The 13,078-nt window shown below is 32.5% G+C and overlaps 1 protein-coding gene across 1 annotated transcript; it reads left to right on the forward strand.

The window, feature by feature from the left end:
• The first annotated feature begins 1,317 nt into the window (after window positions 1-1,317).
• LOC123700156 lies at window positions 1,318-10,496 on the forward strand. The gene is made up of 6 exons (XM_045647291.1): window positions 1,318-1,511; window positions 2,842-2,998; window positions 4,371-4,488; window positions 7,336-7,473; window positions 7,684-7,897; window positions 9,926-10,496. Exons 1-6 carry the CDS (start codon window positions 1,349-1,351, stop codon window positions 10,078-10,080), a joined length of 945 nt encoding a protein of 314 aa, XP_045503247.1. The 5' UTR covers window positions 1,318-1,348; the 3' UTR covers window positions 10,081-10,496.
• Window positions 10,497-13,078: the final 2,582 nt, after the last annotated feature.

Genomic DNA, 13,078 nt, shown 5'->3' on the forward strand with positions numbered 1-13,078 from the left:
GAAAATACTAATGACTACAATTTTAAAAATATTACTCGTACTCAAATAAAACCTCGTTATTTTATGTTTAGATAGTCTGCAAATATGATTCGCATAAGTAATCATATTTTTTAGAAAATTTATTGAAATAGCTTGCAGGGACCAAAATACATAGCATTTGGAACAAAAATCCTGACTTTAATTTAGCTAATAAGGGAGAAAAAAGTAAAAGTTGAACTACTTACTAAAACTTTTTCTGAGTTTTATTTTTAATAATAAATATAATTATTTTCTATTTTTATAGTAGTGCTTGTTCTTTATCTCCTATAACTTTTTATTCTCGAACAATTTATCAAAATATCCCTGCGCGACATGCTCCCGAAAATATTAATTTTTCTTGCAACCTTTTTCAATAAATGGTTCGCTCCTTGAAATTATTGTTCAAGAATGTTTTATTTGTCTTTCGTCGATAAAATATGGATCAAGCCATCAGAAATTGTTTGAGTATGAATGAAACTTTAACAAAAAAGTTATCATTGTTACATGCTTCCTGAGTCTGTGTTCCCCGACGAGTACAATATGGGGGTCTTCAAGCGTAGAGTGAACAGGTACCTTCTAGGGAAGCGCGTTCCATCTTAGACCGCATATCAGCTTAACATCAGGCGAGATCGTGGTCAAGCGCTTCCCTATTACCAATAAAAAAAAAATATTATAAAAACATAAAAAATTACCTATATTTTAATATAGAACAACTACATACATACGAATATGATAATTATTAATTGTTTAGTTGTAGTACGATTACTTATAAATAAAATTAGCACTTATTAGAATTATTTGTTGTGAAAATAACATACTTGGTATGTATATTCCGGTAGGTACTATAGTTTCGTGACTTCTAGAGTTCGAGTTTTTAACTACTAAAAATGCATTTCTTTCTCTATTGAAGTTCCTGTAAGTGGTTATTGTTTGTATTGTGAGTTCTTTAATTTGTCTTTATTAAAAAAAATCGTACACATAATACCATTATAATATTAATTCTCAATTTGTTCTTCGGTAGAGCATGTTTTTGTGTGCTATGATACGATATTTGTCACATATTCATTGGACCAAAGCTACATCAAACAAGACAGTACGTCAATATTAGCCATCATTAATTCACAAAAAAACTGTGTATTCACGCGTGTTTTTAAACGAATTATAAATACCTATGTGATTCTAAATTTTCACTTAATATTATAATAATGATGTTCCTACAGTCTACATAGCGACATTAGTTTAAATAGATTTTAGTTACACATATATTAAAATGTACGGGGATCACGATTAGTATGTTTTATTACTCCATTGGTGCTAGACATAACTGATCATGGATTACGTTCCGGTAAATAAAATTTTGCACCTCCGTACGAATTCTGTGGATGTCGCGTGTCAAAGAGTCAATTTATCGAAACCCGGTGAAATAGAGCAAGTGGTGAAAATATTAAGGGATTGGATACAGGAGCAGCCGCATTTTAGAAGAAAGGATTTCAGTAAGTCTGTCTTTTGTTTTGGAACGGTTGAATGCAATATTATGATTGATAGCACGAATGTTACCTATTGATCATGCCTGATTAATTTTATTAAACAGAAGGCAGCTGATCTCTATAACGTTTTAGTTTTAGGTCAATAATATTACTTAATACAAGTACCTAGTTACATTATTACCTTTTTCTTTATTTCTCCTTTCATTAATTTCCTTGTTATTTTTCGCGGGTACTACGCGGGTGAAGTCACAGGCTCTACCTAGTATAGAATGTAGCTGATATTATTTATATACTTCGACGGTTGAAATATTATCTAAATTCATTACCACATGATTGTTATAATAACATAAGTTTCAATCTGTAGTTTCAATATTTTAAACGTTAATTTCACTTAATTTTCACCAATATACATATTATACATTTTCACGAAATAGAGATGACAAATACATAAAATTGCCAATTTGACTTTACTAAACATGTTTTTTATTCATAATGTTCTTTATTATTTTTATAAATTATGTAGTTAACTAAAATATAATTAAATAAAGATAATAAATAACATGTAATTAAAAGTATTGAAGGTTGCTTGTCGATTGTTAAAAGAACACGTAAACAGTAATTATTATTTTACTTCTATATATTTTTGCATATAATTAACAACCATAAAATATACCTACACCTTGACCAAAACACGGAACACCATGTTCAAATTTTAAAGCTATAAAACAACATAACAACAACAACCTTAAACTACAGTAGTATGACACTATTTTATCACACACTTCGTAAATAGGTACTATTTATATCGTTTGACCGCCTCCTTGGTACGCGTGAGCCTAACACCGAGGGGTCCTAGTTTCGATTCCCGGTGGAGACGAAGAAAAAAATAATAATGTCTCGGTCTGGCAGGACACAGAAGGCTGATCAGTGATCACCTACTTGTCCCTAAAGAAAGTCGATCAGTGAAACAGATGTATCATGCATCTGCCCCTTACCCCACTAGAGGACATGGGACTTCACTTATATTGTTAGAACTAGAACAAAATACTATAATTTATATACTTACTATTAAACTTACAGGTTTACTACTAGATACGTACTTTAAGTAAATACTAAATAGTCTCTACGTGTATTAATCTACTTTAATTTTTCTTATTATAATATATCACGCATTTCCATCCAGCCAAACTAAAGGGTATATCATAAAGCCCAACTGAAAAATTTCACCAATACATAGATACATTCACAATTTTTCCCTTATTACGCTTCACCATCTAGACAGACTTAAGCTTGTACCATAAACCCAACTAAAACACTTTTCTATAAACATATCCAGGTGATGCCTACATAAAGATGACAATACTCACCTCCAAAGGTTCAGTGGAACGAGCGAAGAAACAATTGGACAAAATGTGCACATACAGAACTTTGTTACCGGAAAATTTCCAAGACTGGGACGTTAGAAAGGATTTCGGCCATACTTTTGAAGTATCGTAAGTTCACTTTGCTATGGTTCTTCTGAAAGTTTTAGTTGCTATCGAGGGTATAATGATTTCAGAGGAGGTTAAATATTTTTGTTTCTTATATGAAAAGAGTTTTTATTAACTCAATGGAGCATTTCATGTTGTTCTTGGTTTTTTGTGAACACTTTTTTCATTTGTGGTATATCTCGCTGTTAGTCTTATTATCTAGGTACTATAAATACATAAATCACACGTGGGTGAACTAAATCGACTTACTAAGATAAGTAAGGGCCTCCTCTGTACCACAAACCTCAGCTTAGAATGTCTCAGACTGTCGGGCTCTTACAAGTACCTAATGGAAAACCGAGACTTATTTAAATAGGATTAGAAATCTTTATTTATTATTTATTTATTATTTCTTTACCCTATGTTTAATATGAAAAAATAAGAAAACAAAAATCATATGTACATTAACTTTTATGGTTTTTATTAGTAAGTAAGTAGTTACTTTTCGGTCACTTTAAACCTATAATTTTTAAACTTTTAACCTGTTAAATAAAATAAGGTTAAACTTTGAAATAAAAAAATGATTTGGGTTTGCTCGATACAAGGCTTAATGAAGTACATCTGTAATTAACAGGTTAAAAAGTACATAGTTCATTAATGATTCTTATATCTATTAACATCATTATTTCATTAAAGATTCGTATCGTGTGAGAGTGAACTCACAAGGGCTTCACACGATTGTAATACAACAACGTTCAAATTAATTATTCAACTAGATATATTATTATGTTCTACGTCATCCGAAGATTTTTATCGTTTGGGTTTTGACGTCAGAGAACACAGATCCTTTGGACTCAAAACTAGATAAATATCGTAAATACATTAATATGCTAACGGAGAAGATTAGTTAATAGAACGGTTATGAACATATTAATTACATGCCATATTATCAGTTACATGCCATGCTGATAATAATCAGTAAATCTGTTAAAAATAATTTTGTGGTTATTTCAATTGTTATACAATTTATTTTTCAACAGAAGCACACAAATAAAAACGATCATAACGATGCAGAACTTTTTGTTGTAAGTAGGTACTGTTAGGTGAGAAATAAGAGCTACAAAAACATCTTATTTTAATAAAATATAATCATAATTTACTAACATAACATATTAACTTTAAAGTATAATGAAAAATAAAAAAAAGACGTGTGGCACTCGGGGACTGCCGCGGCCGCGGTAAAGCTATTGCTTAGCATGCCTTCAAGCTACACCTCCGAGCCCGCCGGAGTGGGGAGCATGAGGTTTTTCGTTACGGAATTTCTGTCCCCGCGCTCAAGGCCCGCGATAGAAGCTATGCAATAGCTTAATATTTTCTTTATTTTCTGTTCATTCAGATCCCTTGTAATCCTGCCAAAATTAACAAAGGACCATCATAGAGTATTTTTGTATAAGATTTGGGACCACTTCAAAGACGCGTCGCAGATATCAAGCAATTTTAAATATTCCTATATCGTAAGTATTAACAAAAGAGCATGTGTGCTTAGCACACGCGTCAGAAGTGAAACTTCTTTGGCAAGATTCAAAGATACCAAATCATCGCCTTACATCATGGCGTGACGGCATTGCCATGACGCGACCATGAAATTTCATTCTGAACGCGTTTAGAGAAGTTTCACTTCAAAAACCTTGCATTTTATATCCTAAACCCTTAAAGATGGGCAAATGTTAACTAACTAACAAGGACGATGATTAGAATATAATTATTGTTCTTTATTCGTAGTAAAAAATACAGTTACACACACACAAACGCACACACACACATTAACAAAAAACTGTTTACCACGAAAAGGCGTATATACAGGGTGTAATCGTTAAGTGTGCACAAGCGATTATTCCGTAACTATTGCAGATACCAAAAAACTTTAAACTGATATCGAAAGTACTTAACCAAATGAGTAAAATGGCCATAATAAATTTTTAAAAATAAAACGAGAAATATCCAAAAATGTTACATTAAACGCTCCCATACATTTTATTTCCCATACATTTTGTATTCATAGCAGATTTTCGAAGTGATGTCCTCATTGTGCAATACAATGAGGAGCTCTATTTACAGTTTCTAAATGAACTTCCCTTCAAATTTGCGAAGTAATTAAAGCAGAAAACCAAAAAAAGAAAGAAAAAGCTAAAATCTTTCATATTAAATGTACTAGGTTGATCCAAAAGTAATGATAATTGGGTATTTCCTATGCACATAAAAATATAAAATAAATGTTTTTTGCTTGCTCATGTATTCACTTAGTAATCACAAAAAAATCATATGAACAGGCCACGTTTCCAATTATTTACATTAATTTGAATGTGAACCGTGCGTGCCAGAATGTTTCCCGACGAAAAGAAGAAACAACGATTCGACATGTAGAGGGTAAATTTCTAAATTTTTAATGATATCAGGATAATTTTTTGTCACGTTTTGTGGTCATGGACGTTACCCGAGTTCACCATGTTTATGCTGAAACCAAAAAACAATCAATGTCCTGGATGCGAGCTTCCAAAGTGACGATGAAGAAATTCAAAGTGAAAATCAGTAGATAGGTTAGATTAAAGCAATTTTAGCAAAGAATATTTTAAAAAGGTAGCCACTTTATTGGGCTCTTACTAAACAGACCAAATTAAAAGATTGCGGTAGGTTAGTAAGGAAAAGAGACATGGCAAACTGCGGACCTGAACGCTGTTTCACCAAGACAACGCATCAGATCACAAAGCGTCAGTTGCGATGGCTGCCATTAAAAAATCGGCATTCCAAATGCTTGAACACCTACCCTATTTTTTAGATCTAGCTCCTATTTACTTTTATCTCTTTCCTCGGCACAAGAAACACTTTCTTAGCAATAAATTATTTTAAGACGACAGCGAAGTGATGGCCGCTTGAAGGAGTTTTTGTGGATGAAGTCAAAGTTTTTTTTTTAAGTTTAGGAAAAAAAATATTGAAGTATATTTTCTAGTTAAAAGACTATCTAGAGAACTACATAATTATTATAACTGTAATGACCTTGTTTAATATTGATTATCATTACTTTTGGATCAACCCATGTACATGGGATATTCGTATCTCATACAAAATGTATGGGAGGGTTTCAAGTTAATTTTTTAGATATTTCTCGTTTTATTTTTAAAAATTTATTATGGCCATTTTACTCATTAGGTTAAATTCTTTCGATATCAGTTTAAAGTTTTTTGATATCTGTAATAGTTACGGAATAATCGCCTGTGCACACTTAACGATTATACCCTGTATAGACTCGTGCGTGTATGATGATGATGCTGTGTCTTGCGAAAAACAAAAACGTCTGATGCAATTTGACCCAACAATTGAACAATGTTGTAACTAAAAAGTTCACATGATAATATAATTAAGTAACAAGAAACTTTATCTAAAGTTCGTATCTTGGAAATTACCAATTTTTCATAATTTTCCTACATAATTAAATAGATAATATTATGTGCAATGATTATGTAGTAAAATAGTTGAAAGATATTATTATTTACTAGCTTACCGCCCGCGGCTTCGCCCGCTTTCTCTAAAACGATTTGAGATTTAAACTATCCTATCTCTCAAGTTGGATCGAACTGCACATGGTGTGCGAATTTTATTATAATCGGTTGAGTGGTTTAGGAGTCAATGAGGACAAACATTGTGACACGAGATTTATATATATATATATTAAGATTACGTTAGCTTCCTTACTTAAAAAAAATATATGCGTGTACTAGTGTACACACGTAAGAAGTGAAACTTCTTTATCAGACCTTATTTTTCAAAAAAATATTTACTATATGCAACTTTACAGAAATACGTCGAATCACGCGTGGTAGGGATAAGAAAAAGATGGCGCGTAACGGAAAAATGTCACGCGTAACGAAAAAATGTTACACTAAATTTTTTTCCAACCCCGATAAAAAAGTTTCACTTCAAAAGTATTCATGAACAAAAAATGAGATCATGGTATTAAGTCAGACACAAATTATTATATAGGTATTAGGTACCTATTATAGCTTTTTGTAAGCGATTGCATTCCATACTTTGTTTGCGTGTACTCGTCACTATCACGTGACATCTATACATTCGCTTTTCCCCTATTTCTCTCGCATATAGTTTTATTTTCTTGATAAAACGTAACTTATAGCCATTTCCAAAGTTCTGGTATATCAATGTTACATTTTTACCGAATTTAGTCTCATATAGACTTACTTCTTCATTCATAATTGTTGAAGGAATGAAGGAATATTGTTCTTTAGGATTTGACCTCAACATCACAATAGTTTTGTTTATTTATGATTTCCAACATTATGTTTCAGATAGCTGAGTATGCTAAGCAATGTGACTTTGCTTTTGGATATCACATTGTAATAGACTTCTTAAAAATCACCAATTTATTGGAAACTATTCAAAAATTAAATGTTTTAGAACTCAAGCAAAGTCTTACTCTCTATATGGTACGTATTGTGTGTTTAACTAATATTGAGTAGCTAATCTTTGTATGGAAAACTTTGTGTCTATCATTTTTTTTATATATAAAATAAAACGTGTTTATGGAATTGAAACAAATTTTACCTTCTTCTTTTATTATCTATAGGTTAGGAAGTAACTTTTCATAGCGAGATTTGATACTTATAAATAACATATTGTTTCGTTTAAATTCATAGGAAGCATACGGCATGAAAATATTGGGAATTCACATCCTCTCAACATCAAAAATCGTTGACATCTTCGTGTCAATATTGAAACAAATCCTCAAACCAAAGATCGTTGACCGCATCCACATATACAAGACTTGGGATGATTTACACGATGTTTTAGGAAAAGAAATAATACCTTGTGAATTTGGTGGTGATGAGAAATCAATAAGAGAGATTCAAGGTAATTAAACATTCATAATATAAATAAATAAATAAATAATTATTAATATTTAGTTAATCACTAGTTGAATTTATATTTTTTGGTTTTTATGGCATTCAAATGCTTTATAAATATAAATTTATAAAGAATAGAAAAAATTCGATCACGAGGCGGGACTCGAACCCGCATCCTTCGCGCCATTCCGGGGCGGATGCCTAACCAACTCAGCCACTCGTGACCCGCCTGAGCAATCGAATTTAATCTATTCTTTCAGTTTTATGTGTCTTAAGGCACACACCGCGCGCCATCTATTGAGATGATTTAACAACCATCTCAACCAATATGAAGCACTTTTCAGTGAATACAATATTGTAACGATGGAACACGACCTTTTGCTGAATTTATATTTTTTGGTTTTTATGGCATTCAAATGCTTTATAAATATAAATTTATAAAGAATAGAAAAAATTCGATCACGAGGCGGGACTCGAACCCGCATCCTTCGCGCCATTCCGGGGCGGATGCCTAACCAACTCAGCCACTCGTGACCCGCCTGAGCAATCGAATTTAATCTATTCTTTCAGTTTTATGTGTCTTAAGGCACACACCGCGCGCCATCTATTGAGATGATTTAACAACCATCTCAACCAATATGAAGCACTTTTCAGTGAATACAATATTGTAACGATGGAACACGACCTTTTGCTGAATTTATATTTTTTGGTTTTTATGGCATTCAAATGCTTTATAAATATAAATTTATAAAGAATAGAAAAAATTCGATCACGAGGCGGGACTCGAACCCGCATCCTTCGCGCCATTCCGGGGCGGATGCCTAACCAACTCAGCCACTCGTGACCCGCCTGAGCAATCGAATTTAATCTATTCTTTCAGTTTTATGTGTCTTAAGGCACACACCGCGCGCCATCTATTGAGATGATTTAACAACCATCTCAACCAATATGAAGCACTTTTCAGTGAATACAATATTGTAACGATGGAACACGACCTTTTGCTGAATTTATATTTTTTGGTTTTTATGGCATTCAAATGCTTTATAAATATAAATTTATAAAGAATAGAAAAAATTCGATCACGAGGCGGGACTCGAACCCGCATCCTTCGCGCCATTCCGGGGCGGATGCCTAACCAACTCAGCCACTCGTGACCCGCCTGAGCAATCGAATTTAATCTATTCTTTCAGTTTTATGTGTCTTAAGGCACACACCGCGAAAAGTGAAAAGTGCTTCATATTGGTTGAGATGGTTGTTAAATCATCTCAATAGATGGCGCGCGGTGTGTGCCTTAAGACACATAAAACTGAAAGAATAGATTAAATTCGATTGCTCAGGCGGGTCACGAGTGGCTGAGTTGGTTAGGCATCCGCCCCGGAATGGCGCGAAGGATGCGGGTTCGAGTCCCGCCTCGTGATCGAATTTTTTCTATTCTTTATAAATTTATATTTATAAAGCATTTGAATGCCATAAAAACCAAAAAATATAAATTCAGCAAAAGGTCGTGTTCCATCGTTACAATATTGTATTCACTGAAAAGTGCTTCATATTGGTTGAGATGGTTGTTAAATCATCTCAATAGATGGCGCGCGGTGTGTGCCTTAAGACACATAAAACTGAAAGAATAGATTAAATTCGATTGCTCAGGCGGGTCACGAGTGGCTGAGTTGGTTAGGCATCCGCCCCGGAATGGCGCGAAGGATGCGGGTTCGAGTCCCGCCTCGTGATCGAATTTTTTCTATTCTTTATAAATTTATAATCACTAGTTATATAACTAGTGCTGTATCCACAAGGGTTTATCTAGATTCTGGTTTTATAATATTATGACGAGTAACCTATGACAAAATATTCAAAATACAGAGCATATTTCAAATACAGATTTTTAGCCCACTTGAAGTCAAATTATATAAAAAAACATAAAAATCATCAAATTGTTTTTGTAAAAATATGGAGATGCAGCTTTTATGAAACAATTATTATCGAACAGCTATTATTTTCAATGATTAGTTACATTCTCTTAAGTATTATCTTTCAGAGGATTGGATAGAGGAGTTATCTACTAAAGGATTCAGAGACTACCTCCGTGAAATGAATACAGCATCGACAGACGAAACTCGTAGATCGTCAAAAAAATTTAGTGAAGAATACGCGGGCATGCCTGGCACTTTCCGTGTGTTGAGTGTTGATTGATCAGACTTATGGGCCCAGTACACAATGGGAATTGGGCAGCGTTGGCCGAATAAAGGCAATCACGATAGTGTAGAGGGCCTAAGAATCTATGATCGGCCATCATTGCAGTTTACTCATAATCGCCGTCATGGCGGCAAACGTTGACGATCATATTATGTTGGGCCAACGCTGCCCATTGTGAAGAGCTCATCATACCTACTAGTTTTTAATTGCTGTTTTGAAAGAAAATGCTTGATAATTATGTGTAGGTACGTTTTTGTATGGACTGTTCATAATCATAAGTAGATAGGTATTATCAGGAAAACCTCATTTGTCATATTGTATTTAATGAGTGAAGGATAATAAAAACCGTATTTATGTAGTTCTTACTTCCATTGATGTTACATAATATAATATTATCATTTGTGTAAAATTCAGACTGAAGTTTTATTTTGAAGCGCAGAAATATTTGTAGTTTTTTTTATCTATTCCATGTTTTTAATCTTCTAGTATACGAGACATCATTTGTAAATAATAAAGTGGTTGTGTTTAATTTAAAACCTGCATTTTTTTCGATTTCTGTATAAGTTACAATATTTAAACTAATATTCAAACCGTTAATAATGCTTATTGATAAAATTTAATCACTTCTATAGATTTGCGAAGTTAATGTAGAGATTTTGAAATAATTTTGAAGTGATACCTCTTAGATACATGCAGTCGTTAAAATATGATAATGAATAAATCGTGATAATTAGAACTATTACATTAGTTTATTTCTAAACAAAGTGCACGTTTAGCTTATGTTTAATTCATTTTTTATGTTTTATGCACTAATATAATAATTATGCTCCTTGTTATAGGTATTATGTTATACAAAACGGTTCATTGTCAAACAAGTACTGAATAATTTCTTATAAGTTTCTTATAATGTTTTATAAACTCGTAACTATTCATTTGACGTCAATTAAAACGATAGATAGGTATTACCTGAATTGGTTTTTAATATTAATTACGAATTGCAGTGACTGCTACCTTTCTGCATTGTTTAATCCCGGAGGCAAACGTTTCAGTATTTTATTAAAACGATAAATAGGTAATGCAAGGAAATAATATCATAGAAATATACGTTAAAAGGTACATATAGGTACATGCTTATAAGTCTTCAGGCTTCGGCGAGTGGTGAAATTGAGCTTTATTCTCTTTATATAATATACTTACCCAAACCCAATACTGTATGAGACAGAATAATTTGTTCGAAAGTCAATTCTTTTGCAGTAGGTACATTTTTTTATAATTGAAAGATAATTTTAACAGAACAATTAATTTAATTAATCTTCTCAAAATTTTAAGCATGGTTATTGGTTAGTGTAGGTACATTCAAAACTATTTTATTTTGTACTTATTTTTAATCAAAGCCTTTAAAGCTTCATAAACAACACCTATTATGAATATAGTATCGTCTTACCAATTACTTTACCTGAGCCTATGTAATGGAATACAGATACATTTAGAAACCACTTGCCGATTTACCACGTCTGTGTATATAGATATAGTATGTTAAGAAACTACTAATTTAAGAGGATAGGGTTTCAAGCAAGGGGTTTGGGTTGGGTACTTTTGTATGGGCTAGTGGTGTTGTGATGAAATTTCGCAGCCAGTGATGAAACTTGGATATTTTAAAAGTGATGAAGTAGGTAGGTACCTATGCTTCCCTTCTACATTTTGTAGCTGAAAATTAAAGGAATCTACTACATAGTTACTATACTTATATTTTTTGTTTATTCATTTTATTGCGAGGAGGATATACCTAATACATAATTCCCCGTTTTAAAATCTGAAAATATATTACATTATGATCATCATCATCAGCCCAATAACGGTATGGGCCATAAATCATAATCCACCACGCTGGCCAAGAGCGGGTTGGTAAATGCCACATGTCGCGAACTTTTTGATACTTTGACATGTCTGTTTCCTCGACGATGTTTTCCTTCTCCAATAGTACATAAAGTATTTGTTTACAAGTTTGAAAACTTGATAAGAAAGTTAGCACGCAAATCGTTTCAGTGAACCAGGGAACATGTTTTGCATTTGAATTAATGAAAATATTCACGCTTACATTTATCAGCCCTGTTTTTGGTTAAAAAACGTCCATTGTCCATTGTGTAAACAGAGGATGACAAGGGGAATGCTAATTATTTATACTGTTGTTTTGGAACTTTTAATGCTTTTTCCTGTTAATCAATTCAAATCTATGGGCTTTGTGAAACAGTAATCGGTCTATGGTTAATTCATGGATTTAAGATAGGAATTGCAATTTGTAATAACATTACTTGTTGCATTACTGATTACCTATGATTTTAAGCTTTGGTAGAGAACTTGACTGATTGTGATGAAATTTGTGTGAACTGGCGACATTAAAGGTTTTGTGGGATGAAAAAGTTGTTATCCATAATACATATAAAGGTTAAGGTTATCTCAATTATATAAAATTTTTCGTCAAAACATCCACTTTTTGTTACACACACAAACAAACAAGTACTTAACTAGATCGATTCATATTTTAAAAAAATAAATAAAATTCTAGTTCAAGTGCCTAACTAATGAAATGTAACCTTGTTCCAATTTTTTCATTTTATATAGTAATTCTTATTACCTATCTACATATCACACTCAGGAAAACACAGGTTTTGATACGTTACACATTTCGTAGTGTAACTGTATAGTTATCTATTCTATTAATAACAAAAAAATTATACCTACACAGAATAAAGTGAGTTTTATCAATTGTATACAGGTAGAGCGGTAATCCCGTGCAAACCAGATTAAACTTTGCGCGACGTGAGACGCAAACTGAATTGGTTTTTAATATTAATTACGAATTGCAGTGACTGCTACCTTTTTACATTGTTTAATCCCGGAGGCAAACGTTTCAGCATTTTGTTTGCTATTTGTATAGAGTATACATTAAAATAGAGGCAGAAAATAATATAATCGTATACTATCAAACACATTT

The sequence above is a fragment of the Colias croceus genome, chromosome 19 (assembly GCF_905220415.1).
Source record: "Colias croceus chromosome 19, ilColCroc2.1".
Lineage (NCBI taxonomy): Eukaryota > Metazoa > Arthropoda > Insecta > Lepidoptera > Pieridae > Colias > Colias croceus.

What these genes read in the sequence shown, in the direction of transcription:
- LOC123700156 (XM_045647291.1), top strand. Translation starts at nt 1,349, where the DNA reads ATGGATTACGTTCCGGTAAATAAAATTTTGCACCTCCGTACGAATTCT. An exon ending in AAAGTCTTACTCTCTATATG is followed by an intron (nt 7,474 to 7,683) that starts GTACGTATTGTG and finishes TTAAATTCATAG; the next exon opens with GAAGCATACGGCATGAAAAT. An exon ending in ATCAATAAGAGAGATTCAAG is followed by an intron (nt 7,898 to 9,925) that starts GTAATTAAACAT and finishes ATTATCTTTCAG; the next exon opens with AGGATTGGATAGAGGAGTTA.